This window comes from Pristis pectinata, chromosome 9 (assembly GCF_009764475.1).
Source record: "Pristis pectinata isolate sPriPec2 chromosome 9, sPriPec2.1.pri, whole genome shotgun sequence".
Lineage (NCBI taxonomy): Eukaryota > Metazoa > Chordata > Chondrichthyes > Rhinopristiformes > Pristidae > Pristis > Pristis pectinata.
In genome coordinates, this window is record NC_067413.1 from 23,323,708 (window position 1) to 23,346,485 (window position 22,778).

At 40.2% G+C, this 22,778-nt stretch overlaps 1 protein-coding gene across 1 annotated transcript in view; it reads right to left on the reverse strand.

The window, feature by feature from the left end:
- tg (thyroglobulin) overlaps nt 1-22,778 on the reverse strand; it is a 282,508-nt gene that overhangs the window by 218,621 nt on the left and 41,109 nt on the right. The window contains exons 14-19 of the mRNA XM_052023465.1: nt 21,105-21,225; nt 12,705-12,914; nt 12,077-12,283; nt 6,787-6,941; nt 5,097-5,253; nt 1,977-2,201 (exon numbers count right to left, since the gene is read on the reverse strand). Of these exons, the coding sequence (XP_051879425.1) occupies nt 1,977-2,201; nt 5,097-5,253; nt 6,787-6,941; nt 12,077-12,283; nt 12,705-12,914; nt 21,105-21,225 (1,075 nt within the window). The remainder of the gene's footprint in view (nt 1-1,976; nt 2,202-5,096; nt 5,254-6,786; nt 6,942-12,076; nt 12,284-12,704; nt 12,915-21,104; nt 21,226-22,778) is intronic.

Here is a 22,778-nt window from a genome sequence, read left to right on the forward strand (position 1 = left end):
AGTGCAGCTGGGGAAATTAAATTCAGTTAGTTAAATGCATCTGGAATTTTAAAATAGCAGGTTAGCATTAGTAATGGTGGCTATGAAATTTATTGATTTGTTGTAAAAAAAACATCTGGCTTGGGCTTATATGAATCTGCACCCATACCAGTGCAATTGACACTGAAATATTCTCTGAAATAACCAAAGGAGCCACTTAATTTAAGGGTAGTGAGGGTTGGGCAATAAATGCTGGTCTTGTTTGTGTACAGGGTATGGACATTGCTAACAAAACTACAATGACTTAGGGCAGTAAACAAGGCAAACAAGTTGCACAAAGGAATTATCTCAACGAACAGCTAATCTGTTTAAACTGTTGATCAATGGCCAGAGCACCAGGAGAACTTCAGTGCCCTCCTCTAAAATGGTACCATGGAAACTTTCACTATGAGCAGAGAGGACAGAAAATTGTCAGATATAATTTCCAATTCTGTCAATTTGTCAGTGGTAGATTGATGTAGTAATCTGGTTTAAACCTCTGGGACCAATGTGATATTTCTTCCACACCATCCTAATTGTGCTTAGCATTGTGCAAATTAGGACTGGCTCAGGAGCAGTTTTGAGTTGTAGATCTGTTTGTGTTTGTCCAGACCCTTAATAATCTCATCTCATCCTGAGATATCGCAACCAAAAATTAAGGGTCGAAGAGCTTCAGGTTGTTTACTTTGGAAAATAGGCAGAATGGTGTGGGTGGGGGTGGGGGAAGAGAGATTATCCAATTTTGTAAGATTTTTAAGAGAATAAACTGAATTGGTTTAAAACAGAAACACTTATTAATATGTGTTCCATGAAGTATGAACACTGCTGTAATTTAGAAAACATGCTGTTTATATGTGCAAATCAAGAACTCACAAACAGCAAAAAAAAAATTAACGGCAAGGTAAATGTTGACTGGAATACCAGATAAATACCGGTCTTTTTGAATAGTGCCATGGGACTTCCTATCAGTATCCAGGAAGGCAGTTTCTCAGTTTTGTGTTTCATCTGCTAAGCATGCAAATCCTTCCCAGATGAAACCTCTTTCTTTTCAGAGAGAGCTCGAGATATTGGTAATTTATGTGGAGTAAGAGAGGCTGAAGGTTTGGTCGGGCTGCTTTTGCACAACAGACAGAAGCAATACAACCAACGTGATCCATTTTACTCTGCCACTTCTCAGAGCCATTCCTGCAGCAGGAGAAGGTCTGGATAATATTAAAAGCAAAGACATGCAAATAACAAAAGACTCAGGTTCTTTCAGGTCAATCTCACAAAGCTATCTTTGCCATTTTTATCTTTGGGAAGAGGGATAAAATGATCCATGAACCCATGAATACTACCTCATTATTCCTTTCTTTTTGCACTATTTATTTTTGTAATTTATAGATTTTTATGCCTTGCACTGTACTGCTGCTGCATAACAACACATTTCATGTCATAGAGATAATAAATCTGATTCTGATGCTCGACATGTTAGTGGAGATTTAGACAGTTATTTGAAGAAGGGAATTATTGAACACATTCGTTTTGGCAATCAGCTAGTTAGGCTGGAGATGCTTTTCCAGTACAGCATTTTCTATATTCCTACTCTATACTGCAGGGACCAAAGAGACAAACAGGCCAGGAGTAAATAGCGGAAATGGGAAGTTTGATGAATATATTTCAAGGAAATTTTATGCAAGTGTTTCTCCCACACAGAGACTATGACGCATTTGGTTGAACTGCCGCTGTCAATAAGCCAATGGCCATTTATCATTACTTCACTTCATTCATCATTCCACCACCATCCCACTCAGTTTGCAATGAATTTGAATATACATGCCAAAAGTGCAAGGAAAATATCTACAGTTGAAGAGTCAATGTAGAGTTAAGATGCCATTCATTTTGTGCTTCTATGGAAGATCTCTGATTGCTGGGATATTTAATTGCAAGCAAATCGTTAAAATGGCATTAACACTTACTGCACCCACTAACATTGTTGTCATCTCGTCGAGCGGCTGAAAATTTTTGGTAGCCATCTCTGCATCCAAACTGCACAAAGGGTGAGACGTTGTGGCCTTGGTCCAAAGGAAAATCAGTGAAAACCTCCGCTGGGAATTGCTTGGAATCCAAAATGAGGTGATAGTTTCCACTGTTAATTAGTTCAGTGAAGCGCTTAATTAAGCCATTCCCCAACAGAGCATTTTCTGCAGATGTAAAAAAAATCAATAATTCCTCAGAATTATGATGGAGTCATAGATCAAAGATGCAATCTATTTGGCCCATCATGCCCATTGCACCTCTTGTTAGAATACATAATTAACATCACTCTCCTACACTTTCCCCATCTTTCAGGCAGTGCTTTCCAGATCATGATTTGTTGCACAATAAATGTCTCCACTACTCCCCTCTGGCTCTTATGCCCATTCTTTTAAATCTGTGTTCTTCAGGTACCAAACCTTGAGCCAATCGAAAAAAGTTTCTACTTATTCATTGTTTGAATAAGAAGGGAGAAGAAATGAAAATGACTTCCTTGGACCCTGTAGGCATCAGAACTCAAGGATCCTGCCTTTATTCATGGAATATGCCCACTTGAATCCTGTTGGAAACCCCAGGACTGCACAATCAGGACTGAAAGCAAAATTAATGGGTGTTCATTCTTTATTTTATTGGCCCTGCTCCAGGGCAGCACTGGTTCATCAGGTGCAGAGCAGAGAAAAATCTCCATTGTATTCAGACGGGAGATCATTGACCTGAAACACCAGCTCTGCTTCCATCAATGTCTGTTTTTATTTTATCAGCATGGTACAGAGCTGAGGGACTGATTGTGTAGAGAGAATGGAAAACTATTTTTTGGTTTGATGGTGTTCCATTGTACATGTTGGACAGGACTAAATGTTATGGTTCTTCTGTTAAACCTCCCAAACCATCATTCCCCTTTCAGTTCTTATGAGCCTCAATTTAATATGACTGTTGTCTAGAATAAAATGCCCCAATATTCAATGTCCCTACAATGCCATCTATGAAGCCCCAAGAAGTACAAGTACATGGTTCCCTGAAAGTGGCATCACAGGTAGATAGGGTGATGAAGAAGGCTTTTGACACACTGGCCTTCATCAGTCAAGGCATTGAGTATAGAAGTTGGGATGTTAAGTTGCAGTTGTACAAGATGTTGATGAGGCCGCATTTGGAATATTTTGTTCGGTTTTGGTCACCCTGCTAGAGGAAAGATGCCATTAAACTAGAAAGAGTGCAAAGGAGATTTATGAGGATGTTGCCTGGGATCAAGGAATTGAGTTATGGAGAGAGGTTGAGCAGGTTGTGACTTTTTCATTGGGGCGTAGGAGAATGAGGGATGATCTCATAGAGGTGTATAAAGTTATGAGGGGCATAGATAGAGTGAATGTGCACAATCTGTTTCCCAGGGTTGGCGAATCAAGAACTAGAGGGCATGGGTTTCAGGTGAGAGGGGAGAGATTTAATAGGAACCTGAGGAGCAACTTTTTCACCCAGAGGGTGGTCGGCAGATGAAACGAGCTGCCAGAGGAAGTGGCTGAGGCAGGTACATTAACAACATTTAAAAGGTACTTGGACAGGTACATGGATAGGAAAGGCTTAGAAGGAAATGGGCTAAATGTGGGCAAATGGGACTAGTTTAGATGGTGATCTTGGTCGGCATGGAGCTGTTGGGCCAAAGGGCCTGTTTCCATGCTGTATGACTCTATGAGTCTGTGATTCATCCTGTTCACAGGAAGGAATGTCACTAACTTGAGCTCCAACTCAACAACTGTGGGGAAATGGAGCAGTCTCACTGTTCACAACTTACCCAATCTTCAGTCTAACACTATCTGTTTTCCCCATATACAGTATATTTCATTGTCATTTACTTTATTCTATATTAAAGATTTACTTTGTTCTACATTAGAGTAAAACAGTGTTTTTGGTTAGTAATCTTCATCTGAGCAGCATGACAAAACCTGAGCACGATGGATATTAACAAAAGGAGAAAGTTGAAGAAAACATAACATAGAACCATAGAATACAACAGCACCAAATATTAAATTAAATAGTGGAGACAAAAATGACTGCAGATGCTAGAAGATGGAGCATCAGACAATCTGCCAGAGGAACTTAGCAGGTCAAGAAACATCTGTGGGAGGAAAGGACCAGATGTTTTGATCCAAAATGTAGACAATTACCTTCCTGCCACAGATGCTGCTCGACCCGCTGAGTTCCTCCAGCAGATTGTTTGTTGCCACAAAATTAAGTAGCGCCTGAAATATTAGAAAATGTCCCTAAGCACTGCACTGGAGCATATCAGACAAATACTATTAAAGACATATCAGGAAGAGTAACTGAAAGCTTCTTCATAGACAAAGGATTTAATAGATGTCTGAGAAGAAGAGGAGTAAGATAGAAGGGTCTTATGAAGTAATTCAAAGTCAAAGTCAAAAGTCAAAGTCGAGTTTAGTGTCCTTGCAGCAGCATCACAGACACATAGCATCATATAAGCAGCATTCACAAGGAAAACATAAGTTAACCATAAATAATACACAACCTTAACAAGAAAGAACACAATTAGAACAGAAACGGTGGCCTAGATAGCAAGTAGAAGTCAATGGAACTGAATTTCAGAAATGGAGCACAGCTCATAAATGCTGCTATAGCACAAGTGAACAAGGATGAATTTCACCTGTGATCTAAGATATTAATAGTATCCCAGGGATGGGAGTGGACTACAAAGCACAGGGAATGAAACACAAAGGAATATATTGTAAATCTGAAAAGAATAGTAAAATAACTACCAAAAGAAAGAACACATGGAAGGAATATTATTAGATCAAGGTACTATCAATAATAATTGTGTTTATAATCATAGTAATAGGTATGTAAGAGCTTCCGGAGAAGCTCATTCTTTTAGTCACTTGTTTTTTAAGCATTTTATAGTCAATTCCTTGGATGTTCAAAAACCTTGGACGGCTTAACCAGGTCTATCTGCAGCTACCAAGTTCTTCCTGCATAACATATGGCATATTAATATTGGTGAATGATATTCATTCAAAGAGTGTGAATGAGTGCAAATAGTAAACAGTGTAATTTACCTATGTCACGCATGTCAGGGAGAAGGAATGCTGGGATAGCTGAAAGGTTCACTTTCCAAGTAACATTTACTCTTAAACGTTCCATGCTTAAACATCCAACTGACACAGTTGAATTATCACAGACAGGAACCAGCACTGTTTCTCCAGGAGCAGAAACCTAAAAGGAGACAAAACCTTCTGATGAAGGGTTTCTGACCTGATACATTCCTCATCATGGCCTTGAACCTTATTGTCTACCTGTAATTCACTTCCCCTTTAACTGTAACACTATATTCTGCATTCGGTTACTGCTTTTCCCTTGCACTACCTCGATGTACTGAGGTTGTGAAATGATCTGTCTGGATGGCATGCAAAATAAACCAGTACATGTGACAGTAATAAACCAATTACCACGCTGTCTGCTGTGTTGTGTGTTTCCAACATTTTCTGCTTTTATTGTAAAACATTCAATATCCATCTTTTCAGACTTTCCATTTCTAACTTTGTCCTCACCAGAATAGACCAACATTTGTTTATTTGAAAATTATGTTCTTTTTTCATTCTCAGACTGCAGGCATTACTGCGAAGGTCCATCACTTGTTGTCCTGCTACTGACTAGTTTGTTTAGATATTGCAAAGGTTATAAGCCAATCAACTGGGTTTGGACTTGGAATCACATATTGGCAAGACAAGGAAGGAAACTTGGTTTATTTCTCCATGAAATTGATTGTGAACTGGGTGGATATTTATGATAATGAGTAACATAGTTGATGTTACTAATATCAGCTGTTAAGAAAAAAGTCCTTTTTACAAAATAAAATTAATTCATATTCTCTACTGCTACTTTGAGATTTCAACACAGATTTTGGATTACTAGTCCTGAGCTACAGGTTACTCATCCAGTAATAGAATTATTTAAAGTTACGAAATCAAAATACTGCAGATGCTGGAAATCCAAAATAAAAACATGAAATGGTGGAAATTCTCAGTGTCAGACAGTACCTGTAGAGAGAGAAAAAGAGGTAACCTTTCAGGTTGACGACCTCACTCTCTGACTCACAAAGAAGTAGTTAAGAAATGACCAGAATTAAGCTGTACTTTTCTGACCCTTGTTTCTCAGTCTACTTTGTCTTGATACCAGATGAAACAATGACATCTTTAAGAAACTAACTGGTCATTAATTGGAAACATTAACTCTTTCTCACTCCACAGATTCTGCCTGACCTGCTGGGTATTTCGAGCATTTCTGTTTTATTTCAGATTTTCAGAATCTGCTGTATTTTGCTTTTGGATTATTCATCAGTCCATTTGACCTGGAAGAACTGGGATCACTGGCATTCTGAGGAATATTCATTGTTCTGCTTGGCCAGAAGGGAGCTGAGGCTGACTAGCCTGAGAGGTTAATTAGTCCAACTCTTTTATTTAATAATAAGGCACTTGATGGTTATGAGTTTTAAGATCAAAAAGAAGCTAAATAAGTTGTCTTCTGCTGCTGATGATTATTATCCGGTTTCTCATGCTGGCCAATATAAATGTTTACATATTTGAGTGAGAGCAGGCCTAAACTCAGATTCAATTAATCTCTTAACACTCAGCACTAAGATTATTGTGTAAGATATTTAAGAGCTGCCAATACCCATGTAACTACATCCAAGTAACATCATAAGAAAGAAAAAGTCAGAAAACAAATGGACTATTTGTATACACAGACCTGAAGATGACAGAATCCTCTAGCTGTCAGATCATCTGCGATGAAGGTGTTAAATGCCTTCAATAACCCTGAATAATCACTGTTACAGGCTTTCCCAGAAGGCAAGAGGAGCTGAAATTGTGTCCGAGCCTGAGCCACCTGAAATATTTGGATTCCTGCAGAAGCAAAAAGAATCAAAAGTCTTCATAAAACATGATTTCTTATATTAATTTTCTGAATGAAAATAAAAGAACCTGCAGATGCTGGAAATCTGAAATAAAAACAGAAAATGCTAGAAATACTGAACAGGTCAGGAAGAATCTGTAAAAAGAGAAACAGTTATCATCTCTGTTCTGACAAAGGGTCTCGGACCTGAAATGTTGACTGTTTCTCTTTCCATCTTTGCTGCCTGACCTACTGAATGTTCCAGCACTTCTTGCTTTTATATCAGTCTTCTAAAGTAAGCTTTATATTTCTCCTCTTACTATGACGTTCCATAATATGGTAATGTGGGAATGTAACTGGATTGCACTGTGCTGTTTTTTTTATTGATTCACAATCTATTTTATCTGAAGTAAGATGCATTAGAGATCACTGCTGAATGAAATTGTCTCAAACGCAAAACCGGATCAGACACTTTCACATGTCTGATGATTTCCCAGCAACAGACACACACCTAATATTGTCAAGAAATGTGAGGACAGAGAACATAGAACAGTACAGCACAGGAACAGGCCCTTCGGCCTATGACGTTGTGCCAAACTAATTAAACTAATGACACCTAATTAAATTCATCCCTTCTGCCTGGATAGAGTCCACATTCCTCCATTCTCTGCAAAACACCTCTATCACATCTGCCTCCACCAGTGTATACCACATTTCTCATCACAGCATTAGAGATGTCACCCACACTCCCTGACTGACATCTCTAATGCTCACAGAGGAATAACTTCAATTACTTTTACTTCAATGAGGAGAAGGTTAGGATTAGCGTTATAAGTAATTGAAAAGCAAAAAAAAACTGTAGATGAAATAAAAACATAAACACTGGAAATATTCAGTGGAAGAGGCAGCATCTGTTTTGATGAAATGTCATCAACCTGAAACGTTAAGTGTTTCTCTCTCCACAGAGCATGTTTCCAGCATTTTATGTTTTTATTTGCCACTAAGTATTGTAAGAACAAACAAAGTATTTGAAAAGAATCCCAAGGCAGGAATCAATTCTTCAAAAGATATTTATTTCTCTTTTTCTCAATTCTGATGAAGGACCTGGGACCTGAAACTTTAACTGTTTCTCTTTCCACAGATGCGGCCTGACCTGCTGAGTTTCTGTTTTTATTTCAGATTTCCAGCATCGGTGTTTTTGTTTTGATTTTCATGTACTTGGGTGGTAATAGCTATGGCATCAATCAAATTATTTCTACAGTAAGACAATCCTTTTCCTTTGAAAAAGATCCCTCACTGACTGGCAGCCATTTAAAGCTGACCTCAAACACATTGACATGAAATGCACGTTATTACTGCCCTAATTAGGTGCGGCATCACTGTGTCACATAAAAATAGGCCACATAAAAACTAGTCGTTAACCACTTTGCATCAGTGTTCACCTTCCATGTGAGTTAATACATACATACAAACGAAGTCGGGCAACATCGCCAACAACAGTGCATCCCTTCCTGATGAGCTTAACGCATTCTATGCACGTTTTGAACAGAAGGGGATTGGTATGTCACCATCCACCCTGACAGCCTCTAATGCACCTGAACCCATGGTCACCATTGAAGACGTAAGATCAGTCTTCCAGAGAGCGAACCCACGGAAAGCACCTGGTCTGGATAGTGTCCCTGGCTGTGTCCTCAGATCCTGTGCAGATCAGCTGGCAGGGGTATTTCCAGACGTATTTAACTTTTCTCTGCCTCAATCTCAGGTTCCCACCTGTTTTAAGAAGACCACTATCATCCTGGTACCGAAGAAAAGCAAGGTAATGTGCCACAATGACTACCGACCAGTTGCTCTGACATCCACCATCATGAAGTGCTTTGAGAGGCTGATCACGGCACGCATCAACTCCAGCCTCCCAGACAACCTCGACCCCCTGCAATTTGCTTACTGCCTTAACAGGTCTACAGTAGATGCCATCTTCCTGACCCTACACTCAGCTCTGGAGCATCTGGACAGTGAAGACACCTACGTTAGACTATTGTTTATTGACTACAACTCTGCCTTCAATACTATAATTCCAAGCAAACTAATCACCAAACTCCAAGACCTGGGACTCAACACCTCCCTTTGCACCTGGATCCTTGACTTCCCGACTAACAGACCGCAATCAGTGAGGATAGGCAGCAACACCTCCACCACGACTATCCTTAACACTGGTGTCCCACAAGACTGCATCCTCAGTCCCCTACTTTACTCCCTATACACTCATGACAGTGTGGCCAGATTCTGCTCTAACTCCATCTACAAGTTTGCAAATGATACAACTGTAGTGGGCTAAATCTCAAATAACAATGAGTCGGTGTACAGGAAAGAGGTAGAGAGCTTAGTGGAATGGTGTCATGACAACAACCTTTCCCTCAATGTCAGCAAAACAAAAGAGCTGGTCATTGACTTCAGGAAGGGGGTCAGAGCTCATATACCTGTCTGCAACAACGGTGCTGAGGTTGATAGGGTTGAGAGCTTCAAGTTCCTAGGAGTGAACATCATCAACAGCCTGTCCTGGTCCAAACATGTAGATGCCACAGCCAAGAAAGCTCACCAGCGCCTCTACTTCCTCAGGAGGCTAAAGAAATTTCACAAATTCCCTCTTGACACTCACGCTCTTTTATTGATGCACCATAGAAAGCATCCTAGTGAAATAAAGGACTGTAGATGCTGGAATCTAGATGAAAAACACTATGATGCTGGACGAACTCAGCAGGCCAGGCAGCATCCGTGGAGAAAAGCAGGTGGTCAATGTTTCGGTCAGGACCCTTCTTCAGGACTGAAGATAGGAGAAGGGGAAGCCCAATATATAGGAGGGAAAAGCAGAGTAGTGATAGGTGGACAAAAGAGAGGAATGGGGTGGGCACAAGGTGGTGATAGGTAGATGCAAGTAAGAGATAGTGATAGGCAGGTGTGGGGAGGAGGGGAGAGCAGATCCACCGGGGGATGGGTCAAAGGTAAGGAGAAAAAAAAAGGGATAGAAAAAAGAGAAATAAGCTAGGAAAGGGAAGAAAAGAAGAAGCATGGTTGGGGGGGGGGGGGTGTGGGGGGAAGGGGTGTGGAGATCACTTAAAGTGGAAGCAGCCTATCCGGGTGCATCATGGCTTGGTATGGCAACTGCTCTGCCCGGGACCACAAGAAACTGCAGAGAGCTGTGGACACAGCTCAGCACATCAGGGAAACCAGCCACCCCTCCATGGAATCTGTCTATACTTCTCACTGCCTCAGTAAAGCAGCCAGTATAATCAAAGACCCAACCCGCCTGGGACATTCTCTCTTCTCCCCTCTCCTATCAGGCAGAAGATACAAAAGCCTGAAAGCATGTACCACCAGGCTCAAGGACAGCTTCCATCCCACTGTTATAAGACTATTGAACAGTTCCCTGGTACAATAAGATGGACTCTTGACCTCACAATCTACCTCGTTATGACCTTGCACTTTATTGTCTGCCTGCACTGCACTTTCTCTGTAGCTGTGATACTTTACTATGCATCCTGTATTGTTTTACCTTGTACTACCTCAATGCACTGTGTAATGAATTGATCTGTATGAACAGTATGCAAGACAAGTTTTTCACTGTACTTCGGTACAAGTGACACCAATAAACCAAATCCAATTCTCATTTATTCATCCTGTTCCTATATCCCTTCAAGCACTGTTCCTTCATCCATCTAGCTAATCTAATCACAAGTATACAGTATCTACCTCAACTGACCTTGCAAGTCACTTCCACAGCCTTGTAGCTCTTTATGTAATGATGTTTTTCCTACCATCTGTTTTAAATCTTTCCCATTTAATCTTTTAGCAATGACTGTCAATCCTGTTCTCTGATCAGTTGGTGGATATGTAGTTCTGTGGGCCTGTGTCAAAAATGTTGTTTTCTCCTTTCCCTACTGTGCTGCACTCTTTCCAAGATCAAGATGTCCTTCCCACGGCATGTTGCCCAGAATGTAATGCAGTGTTCTAGCTATGCTGTAATGTCAGCACTTTGTACAGCCAACACATTATTTATAATACATGGTATTCTGGTTCTGTTGACATATAGATCAACATTCCATTCCCTTTTATCTTTTTTTACCCATTCCTGACATATTAATGATCACATTTTATGGTCCCATAAGTCTCCTTGGACCATTTCTATCTTTTAGTTCTGATTTCTTTTGCCAAAAATGGACAGCTTAACATCAGCCCACTGAAATCCATTTATATTTGTATTCTGTTACTTACTTTTATAATATTTTTTACAATTTTAACCTTCTTTCTACAGTGCTTATAATGTCAATTAATGTGTCATTAACAAATTATGTGCGGCTCTATCCTGCCATCTCAGTTTTTAGTAAATGCAGTGAATATTTGAAGACTGCCAGAGATAGTTGTGCCAATTTGAGTATTTGCCCATTGTCCCTGCTCTCTGTCCCAGCTAAGCTCCTAAAATGAACCCCTCATAAAATTTAATCATGGTTGTCAAATCTGTGCTGCCACTTGCTGTTAAGCTGAAGCATTTCAATGTGTTTAGTCACTCTATCTTAATTATAAATCTAGTGATTTCAAAGCTTACAGAGGTTAGCTATCTGATCTAGCCTCTTTATAACTCTTCATTCATTTATGGGATGTGGGCATCACTGACAAGGGCAGCATGTTTTACCCATAACTGACTGGAATTGAGAAAATGGTGATGAGCCAACTTCCTGAGCCATTGCAGGCCTTCTGTTGAGGATGCTCTCCTTGCGCTGTTGAGTGGAGAACTAAGAACTTAAGGAATAGAAGCAGGGTAGGTTATGCCACCCCTCACACCTGCATTGCTATTTAGTTAGATGATGGTAATCTTTTCCCCAAGTGCCACCTCCCTGAACTAACCTTATATCTCCTCATATCCAAACAGCATGAGTTCCAGGATTTTGATGGCAACAACAGCCATTGGCATTCTCTTTCATGCAGAAAATTGCCACTAAAACTTCAGAGAAATGTAATCAGGCAAAAAAAAAGATATTAGGTCCAAGAAAAGTGGCTTGGAGGAGAGTATAGCAGTGGCGACAAAGGTTTAAAGAGAACATTTTAGAACTTTGGGTTTAGATAATTCGAACTCAGGATCAATGGTACTTACTCTGACAGGACTCTGGATGTGGGAATTCTGTAATCCAGCTACCATTCTGCATGTTGCACACAAAGCTTCTCCTACCAAATGCACTCTGGTAGCCTCGATGACATTTCACCTGGCAAAGCTGCACAAACTGGCCACTGGGCACATCATCACATAAGACAATGCCATTTGTTACCTCAAGTGCCTTGAAGGGTAGTGCACACTGTGGGCCTAGGAAAACAAAATACTGTGTGAGATCAGGATCTATTTAATGACATCCCTAATTCCCATAACATTCAGAGAGAGTGGGGCAGCCCCCACTTCCCAGTGACAATGCCATTCCATGCGAACATACAAACAGGCAGAATTGGAGCAGGAGTAGACCACTCGGCCCCTCAAGGTGGCTCTTTCATTTAATTAGATCATAGCTGATCTAATTGTAATATTTCATTCCAATGTGATACCTGCTGAATTATACACAAATTAAACAGAATTTTCCACAGATATGTTCTGCAAAGGACCCTGCAATTAGTAGAGTACCTTGGATTTAATTCCCAACTAGCACCAAAGCCTCACGAGATGCTTTCCATCACTACACCATTCCATTCTTTTTGACTGCTTTCCATCACTGCAGAAGCTCTTGATAACTTACGTCCACAGGCAGGTTTTAATCCAGTTGTTGTGTTCACTTGTGTTTCAGGAATCTCTTCTCCATTTGCAAATACACACCAACACTTCTCATTGGCCTCATCACACTGCATGGGTAAGAAGGAACCATCAAAGTATTCACAAGCTGGGATATACCCTGTCCCTACTTCCTGATCCATCGTGTCAATGAACAGAATGTCACACCTTCTTGGACCTAGTGGTTGGGAAAGGAGAATATTAGTTTGACAGTTTGTTAATAGTGAGATTTGAATATGACAACTCAGCAATGGTTGCATTACTTTAAAAGGAATTTTCTAAAAGAACTGTTAACACACATAGATGACATTTGATTTGCTGCAGTGTTCATTTTCAGTGTTTGGCTTCTCTTGCCAGTCTGCACACATGCACTTCATTGAGATGATCCTTCAATTGGATACTCCCAGCAATGATCAACACTTGCAGGGCACAATGTTTAACTATGAGCCTTCAGCATTCATATTTGTCTGTGCTAAATTCAAGTATCAAATCGCAAACTGTGGGACTTTTGTTGGGGATGGCAGACTGAATATATCTGAAAATTAAAGAAAAATATAAATCACTCTCAGTTTCCTGCATTGATCCATAAGTCATGAGATGAAGGTCCCCCTTTCCAAGTATAATCTGAGACATCCAATCATTTCAGGGAGATGTTAGGTATCCTAATATTGGTCTCCACACCCCAAAAAAATATTCTGTGCCCAGTCTTAATCTCCAGATAAAGACTTCAAGTTAAAACTCTAGGATAAGTCACAAGTCTGGTGTTGAGATGCACCACGAAGAATAGCTAATTTGGTTGGAATCCAGCAAGTACCCGTTGGATATTATTCCACTATGAGATAGTGCCTTCAACAATATAAGATATCAAAAGTGCAAAGTTAAAATGTAACAATCTCACAGTCCTAAGGGAGTCCTGCTCCAAGACTGTGGGTCAGAGAACTGGAGACATTGAGATGAATTTTACCATACAGGAATATGTGTATTTGGAAGTGGGTGGGAGGTTAAAATCTGCAAAGTCAGGAAGCTAAACCCAACCCACCAATTCCACATTTAGCAGTAGTGTCAACCTGAGTACAAAGAACTCCACTGAGATGGACTAATGACCTAGTTCAATGTTAATCACACTATGACACCAATCAACATAGCTTTTGATACTTAAGAAGGAGTGTATACATTTTTCAGGCTTTCAAGAACATGACAGCGAAACCAAAGTGAAAACAGAGCATCTGCCAATGAAACAGAAAGCACAAGAAAGAAATATACTGAGCTCCTGGGTTTGTACATCTGATCTATCTGTGCACTTTGTGTTCCTCTTATGTCATGCTACTTTGTCATGCTTCTTTGGGTCTCAGGTGAAAACCAAAATGTCCATCAGCACTGTGTTGTCTCAACAAATCCATTAGGACTCAATATAAAATATCAAAAAGTTGGGGTTTATTTACAAATGCCAAGCACTCAACCAATTACATGTGGAGTCCTCTAGCTACTACTGATCTGGCTATTCATATCTCACCACAGTCCAGGTAGATCACATGACTATCATCCATTGAAATACATAAGTCCATATATGGAAGTAAACTACATTCTGTTCCAATCACATGCAATATGTCCATATGTGGAAATGCAATACACACACCACCTGCACCACGTAGAGTGGGAGAAGCACCAATAAGTTCACAAGCAGCCTGTTCCACAGAAATCTGCAACTTTACAGCAGAGAGTGTGTCAAACTGACAAATGAAATTCATAGTAGGCCACAATGACAGATAGGATCAATGTACCTCTGACAACCAACTTCAGGAGAATCAGGGTTTCCCATCTCACCTACTTCGAGGCAGCTGGAGCAAAATATCCTGTCCAGTGTACCAGGTGACAAAGTTTACTATTGTCCATCAAAGACACCACTGCTCCTAATTATTTTGCCTCAGGATCCTTCCTGGGTTCTGTTGAAGACACTTGCAGAACCTCACAGTATATATGGCAGATGATTCATTGCTTGCTTACCAGGGCAAGCCAATGTTTGCGTATTCTTTGATGATGAGGCCTGTTAGGAGGGAAGAGTGGATGGAGGAGGGAAGAGCGACAAAGGCTGGGAGGTGATAGATGGAGTGGGGTCTGGACAGATTCTAATGTGCCATTTATCTCCCAGAGTCAGCAGAAGAATCAGAATGTGGTTCTGCATAATACCAAGCAAGTGGTCCTAAATTTGCAGAGGGCATTGAGAACAAGGTGTCTTGAGAAAAGAAAGAAGATTGTAATGTGGAGGGTGAGTCTGCAGCAGTGCCCAATGCCCCTAACATAACCCCATTATTGCGAGGTTCAGTTCCACCTGACCACTCTCAAAATCACCCAGCATAAAACAGTCCTTCCAACAACCAAGAATCTGCTTCTCATCCCCTGTTGCTTGGCATTAATTCATACATGAATGTTCTTCAAAACAGAAATATTTGGGTAAAGCATCACGAGCATGATTTTGGTCAACTATATTTTTTTTATTCTTCCTCTTCCTAGAACAGGCACATGGAATCCCTGCATCTTCTGCAGGCTGTTCAAATCCCTGCTATGACAGTTGTAATACTCCAACATATTCTGTGCTTAGGAGCCTACAAGAGTCTGCCTGCACTGCTTAAGAAAGAGTCATCACTGGGAAACAAGACAGCAGTGTGGGCTAATGTAGTAGGAGAGCACATGGCTGTCACGTGACAGTAACAACACTGATCTCTCTGGTCGGAGGACAGCATTGCTCCTCGGATCGGAAGTGACACCACTGTCAAGCAAGGTGTCGCTCCACGCCACCCATCAGGTGTGGGCATAGGGATTGGACCTGGAGAGCACCTTTGTTCCTGAATCTGCCTGACCATTGGCCTGTCTAAATCACCTGGCCAGGCTCCACCCAGCACTATAAAAGAGTGTTGCACTCCCCTGGCCCTTCCTCTTTTCACTATTCCTGAGGGAGACAACGCTGCAGAGACCACTGGTAAGAGTGTGCACTACCATGTGGTTTAGGAGCATCTTAGATTCCAGGGAGTGTTAGGGCCAATGCTTGTTTGGGGCAAGGGATTAAGGCATTGAAGGATTTATCCCTTGATAAGTGTGTACCTTGTTTATTGTGTGTTTGTGTGTGTGTGTGTGTGTGTGTGTGTATCTCATCCTCATTGCGATTCCCCCTCACGTTCGCGGTCTCCTGCATGTGTGTGTGCGAGTGTGCATCTGGTCCCGTTCATTCTGTCCCCGCGTTTGCCTTTGTGATTAAACTATTTTTAAAATCCAAAGCCTGTGTCCAGAGCCCTCAACCTTTAGGATTCCAAAAGAACCTTTTCGCACAACAGCTAATGACTAGTGAGGGGCAACAACAAGCCAAGCCAAATGTGATCCACTTCCACATCCCCTCTCATCATCATCATCCCTCTCATAGCCTGTCCATACAGCCATAGCAACAATGAGCTGGAGAATATTTTGCTTAAGATTATCTGGGCAATCATTTGGCAAGAGTAAGGTACCATACATCCTTTTATGGTCCTTTAAGATCTTTTTTAAGCGTGCTTTAAGTGGTCAATGTGAAACAGCAACACAAGTATTCCAAGAGCTGACTGCTATATGCTTCTGTTACTAAGTAACTGGGAGAATTCTGCCACCCTCTATGGCAGCCAAACACTGCAAGACTCAACTAATGTCCAGTACAACCTCTTCTTCAACTGTCAATTGAGAGATTATTGAAGGGCCACTTCTGATTTTCTGCCCATTCACACATTCAATGTTCAGCAATGAGATTAGGAGTACTGGCAACGAGAGCAGTGACAGACCAGAAGCAGTTTAAAGACCTAAGCAAGAGATAAAGATAAGTATAGATGATGAATTGGTGATGGATAGCATTGTTAATAGTAAGAATGAGGGAGGGCACTAATTGCACAAAGATGAGGGTAGGTTTAGATGAGAAATAATGTGCTGGGGTTGATTGGTACATCAAGTGAGTGTGCCACTGTACTCCTCTTTTTACCTTTCCGGAATCATTGAACTAACAGCACCATGCTCCTTCAGCTTGCCTCATTGACAACCTCCAGCCATGTCGTCTTTGTTTCTTCCACCTGCTAACAAGGAATATTATCTTTCTTTGGAACCAAAATCAGTCTATGGGTTTTTGATAAATTCATTCTTTGTCTACCTTAATTATATTGAAGTGCCTCTCCTATCTCTCCAACTCCAACTGCTTCAATTTGAATGTTTGGACCATTTCTTTAAACACTGGAGTTGAAATTGCCTAATGCAAGTTGAGATCACATCTACTCATGCACATAACTTTGTGTTTTCTGCTTGCTCAACTAATCCAAATGCGTTGGGAAATTACAATCCAGTCCAAAATCCTTATACATATCCTCACAATTATTTCCATCACAATTTTGAATACTTTCCCTGCTGACTCTTCCTTCTTTTCCAGTGATCTTGTTGGTAAAGCTTTAAGCTCAATTATCTAAAGACTTGTTCTCTCTATACTGCCTTTCTTGGAAACACTTCAAGTAGCTCTACACATTTTATTAAGAACAATGGCTAAAACTGGCAGCAAAACTGCAGATGTGGCTACACCAAAGGTATCTTTGTAACTGTACAACTTTTTCAAGTTTTCTATTACAATCCAAATTTCTATTTGCCTTGGCAATTTCTGATATTCAATTTGACAACACTTCCAATGTTTGACTAACCAGTAGATTGAATATTAGGCATTGTACCTCATTTAGTAATTTAGTATTATTCCTAATGAGTCAAAGCCCTATTGAAGTATTTCTGATTCGTGGAAATCCCCCAAGTCAATGGAAGGATAAAAAATATCTCCACCCAAAATATTGTCATTCATCACTTTATGGAACAAAAAAGTCATGGATAATTCCTCTTTCTCCTTGCTTCTTCCATCCAAAAATAGCTTTGAATGTTCATGTAAAAGAAATCTATGGAAAAACAAGATTCTGTCATGTTAGATATTTCAGCCAGCAAGGCTTGTTTGACTTTCTCATCCACAAGTACAATGAAATTCTGTTGACCAATTAGCCTTATGCTTTCAGGGAAGAAAGAGTGAGCTAGTGTTGCAAAATCTCATGGGTACACACTTTATTACCATTATTCTATTATATTTGGAAAGCTGTTCTACATAGCAGCCCCTGGCACCTGTTATAGACATACTGACAGTTATATTGTCTACGTTATTCTGGGCAAGTTTTTCCTGGCTCTAACAAGCTTTCCTCTGTAAAAGACTGAAAAATAACTGAGGCAAAATAATAAGTTATTAATTCTAATTTGTAACTGGAAAAAAGTACTGTCAGTGACCATTTTTTCAATAACTTGACATGATCAAACTTGGTCAAAGCAAAAGTCCTTTTGCTTCATTCATGACTATCCCAATCAGTGATAAAAATAACTGGTTAATTCAAAATTTATTCATTTTTCAGAATATGGTCATTGCCAGAAAGCTCAGCATTTATTGTCCATCCATAATTGCCCTAAAGAATGGGTAGTGAGCCATCTTCTTGAATTGCTGCAGAGTTTCTGATGAAGGTACTACCACAATGATATTGGGGCTGGAGTTCCAGAGTGTAGATCCAGCAACAATGAGGAATGGTGATATATTTCTAAGTCAGGATGGCTGTTGCTTGACCTTGAGCTAACAGTATTCTCATGTAACTGCTGCCTCGGCCCTTCTTTGTAGATGTCATGGGTAAGGGAGATGAAAGCGGAGCAGTCTGGGTGACAGACTGCAGTACATTTTGGAGAAGATACACAATGATGCCATGATGGGCTTGGAAAAAGGAGGGCATGAATGTCAATCAAACAGGCTGATTTTTCTTGATTGTATTATGTTTCTTGTACGTAGTTAGAGCTGGATTCATCCAGGCATAAAGAGTATTACATCACACCCCCAAATCAACCGAAAATATCCCCATTCACAACTTCATGTTCAATATGTTTACTATTTCCCTTCCTCAATCATCTAATTTTCTTCTAAAATAGTATTAGGATTTCGTTTCAACAAGGATTTGTGGCAACAAATTATAGATTCTAACACTTGATGTTTGCAGATTTTCTTCTGAAACTTCTCAATAGCCCCTATATCAAACAGTGCATGAAATGATACTGCTTCCCAGCATCCTTCAATTGTTGGTAATTGTCATTGTCAAAATATTCTGTCGGCAATTTCAGAAATTATCCTAAAGAATTCCCCTTCCATCTCCAGGTGGCAATGAAGCAGAAATTTTGGTTTTATTCTAAGAGTTCTCCTCCACAACAAACTTTGCAAAACTTCTTATATAAAGAAAGAGAACAACTCCTCTTTTCCATAAATATTCTAATTTCACAGAACAATTTCAATAGTTATTACCAATGCATTGAGGAGAATACCCCTTAGCAGGTCAAGAAGAGGTGATGCAGGCCAAATCATTCTGACCTTTCTGTCTTTGGACTCTTATATTGGGTCATAGAGTCATAGAACACAGAAACAGGCCCTTCAGTCCATTGTCCATGCTGACCATCAAGGACCCATTTACACTCATGTTAAATCCATTTTATTCTCTCTTCACTCCCATCAATTGCCCCAATTTCTACTAATCACCTGTACACCAGAGGCAATTTACAGTGGCCAATTAACCTAACAACTTCCACATCTTTGGGATGTGGGAGGAAACCAAAGCACCTGGAGGAAAGCAATATAGTCATAGGGAAAACAGACAAATTTCACTCAGTAGACACCAGACGTCAGGATTGAACCTGATTCACTGGAGCTATTAAGCAACAGCTCTAATAGCTGCACCACTGTGCCATGCTTAAGTTTACACTCTTCCAACAATGTCTGAGAAACAACATCCCATCTTCTGACAAGGAACAACATGAACCTTAGGAATTAATAATGAAATCTACAATTTCAGGAAACCAATCTGTTCAGTTTATTATCAGAACTGGGCACTTCTGATGAAAGCTCATCAACCTGAAAATTTAAATCTGTTTCTTTCTCCACAGATGTTGCTTGACCTCCTGAGCGTTTTTGATCTTCTCTGCTTTTATTTCAGATTTCCAGTATCTATAATGTTTTGCTTTTCTTGTTTGAACCTTACATTTCCAGCATTGTTCTTCCCCCTTCGTTTCCCTCTTCTCTTTTGCATTTGACTCCTCCTATTTACATCTCCTCCAAACAGGTCATCTGCAATTAGCCAACCTTCACCAATCTCTCTCAGCTAGCTCCAACACCACTTGTGTTACTTAACCTTTCCTCTGTTCCACCCTGTCACAGACATCGTTCGTTTCAATCCCTGTCCCCTGCAATTTAGAACATATCTGATTTCTAACTTCTCTCAGTTCTAATGAGAGGTCATCAGCGCAGTAGGAGAGAAGGAGATGGAGTGATAGGTAAACAAATGGAATATCTCTGGTAGGGTGAATCCAAATGGGTTAATGGGGGCAGTTACAAGCAAATTAATTTCTTTGTCTGTGTAATGCATTATAAATGATGAGGCTGTGAGACATGCCCAGCAGGGCAGACTATACCAATAAAATAAGAAAAGTTGAGCCAAAATGATGACCAAGACCTGAAATATTAACTCTCATCATTTACTATTATTCTATTATGTACTACATCTCTGAGTTTTATGTAATGTGTAAATTAAGGATCTTTTAATTCATTTTCAGGATCTGGACATAGCTAGCAATTTGTTGCCAATTCCTATAATCCCTTGGGAAGGTGGCAGACAGCCGCCTTTCGGAACTGCTGCGGTACTTTTGGTGAAGGCAGTGATGTTGGGGAGGGAATTCCAGGATTTAGACCAGGCGATGATGAAAGACCAGTGATTTATTCCCAAGTAAGGATGCTGTGTGACTTAAAGGGGAGCCTGCAAGTTGTGGTGTCCCTATGTCCCTTATCCTTCTTGGTGGAAATGGTCATGGGTTTGGGCTCTGAACTCCCAAGCAGAAATTCCTGTGGCTGTTACTTGGTAATTCATTTGATCTCATATGTCCTCACTCTGATCACTAGGTTTTCTACACTGGATGGCGCAGGTGACATATAATATTATCTATAAAAATTCCATTGTTCTACAATTTAGTAGAAGATCACCATAACATAGTGCTACAAAGTGGTTGGATGTGAATCCAATCTGTCATCTTTCACCCCTGTAAATGCCTTGTCACAGCCACAGTGGCAAGCAGTATTTAGCTGCTTCTACAAGGCAATTCAAAGCAGTACAGTGATAAATTGTGAGCAAGTTTCATTTGATATGAGGAGCTTTGAAATAAGAAAGAACCTTAAACCAAATTACAAATCAGCAGCAAACTACATTCAAGAATGTATTCTTATATCTCCCTAAACTCGCCCATATTTCCACTCAGTACTCACACTGTGGAGTCCCATTCAAATCTGTCATCGCCATTTGAAAAACTTCTGCTGTGAATGGGTGAATGCACCAGGCTTTGCCACCCTCAGGATTTGGCCACTGCAAGACATTGTATTCTCCCAGCTGAAAAACAAAAAATGAGCAAGCAACAGTGACACACATGTAAAATATGAAGCACACTATAAATTTTGATATCTACTTTGATATAATTTCCAACCAATTTGACATTAATGTATTTGGTGTTTGATTATGTGTTTGATTATGACCTTGCATGTTATTGTCTACCTGTGCGGCACTTTCTCTGTAGCTGTTTCACTTTATTCTGCACTCTGTTATTGTTTTACCTTTACTACCTCAATGCATTGTGTAATGAATTAATCTGTATGAACAGTATGCAAGACAAGAATTTCACTGTACCTCAGTATGTGTGACAATAATAAACCAATTGCAATTCCAATGTATAGTTTCCTACTTGATTCATTACAGTAATGTTATATAATATTACATTAATATTGTTCATAATAAACATGGTTCTCTCATTTTAGAACAAATATTTTTGTGGATTTGTTAGGGGTCTATGTACTCCAATAAGTACACTGTTTGTTGACAGAGGAACTGAGTGAGATAGTGAGGTAGCAGAGTCTTTTCATCCGTAGATCTGTATATCCCAGACTGAAGAGATAAAATTCTCTGCAAACCATGAAAGTTTCATGTGGGAACAGCGCTGGCAGACATTCAGCAGACAGCAGAAAGTTGTCCTCAATTGATACCAGGCTGACAAAAAAGAATCACACAGTTGCACAAACCTACTGGCCTACTTTATATCAGGCCTGATCAAAATACTTCCTGGAAGAACTTCCAGGGCATTTACTGAGTATGAAGTACAGTGGTATAGTATTGGACTAATAATTCAGAGATATACATGAATGATCTTGGGTATCAGTTGAAGTACTAGCATGGTAGCTGGTGGGGTTACATGATAGCAATAGTAGTAGTAGGTAAAAAACAAACTACTGGAGGAATTCAGCAGGTCAAGCAGTGTCAGTGGAGGCAAAGGGATGGTTGATGTTTCAGGTCGAGACCCTGCACCAGGATTGAGTTAAATTCAGTTAGTTAAGTAAGTGTGGAATAAAAAAAAGCCAGCAATGGCAATGTTGACTGTGAGACTGTGTACGTTGGGGTTAAAAATTCATTTGGTTCTTAATGCCCTTTGGGTAAAGAAATCCGCTGAACTTACCCAGCCTGATTCATAAGCAACTCCAGGCCCAGTATAAGGCTAGTTAGGGATGTGCCTTTCAATGCCCACATCCTGTGAAAATCTTAATAACAAGCTGAACCTCACTCCTGCCCATGCGGCAAACCATGTATGGAATTCTCACTGGCCATCCCACCATTAACGCCATGGGAAATGTTGAGATGTTATGGGAAGTGTTAAAGTGTTGAGGGATGATAGAAATTCTGCTTGACCCAGACACCCTGTGATTCAGTGGATTCATCTCCTGGCACTCTTTCAGCATCAAGATTGTGAGGGATTACCAGTCTTTCAAATCAGGATTCATATAAAAAAGGATTATGATTCTGAGTGCAATTTTCTAAGAGGTGTTGCTGACAATGAGTGTCTCCCTCTCTCTCTCTCTCTCTCTCCACCCCCCTCCCTCCCTCCTTCTCTCCTTCCC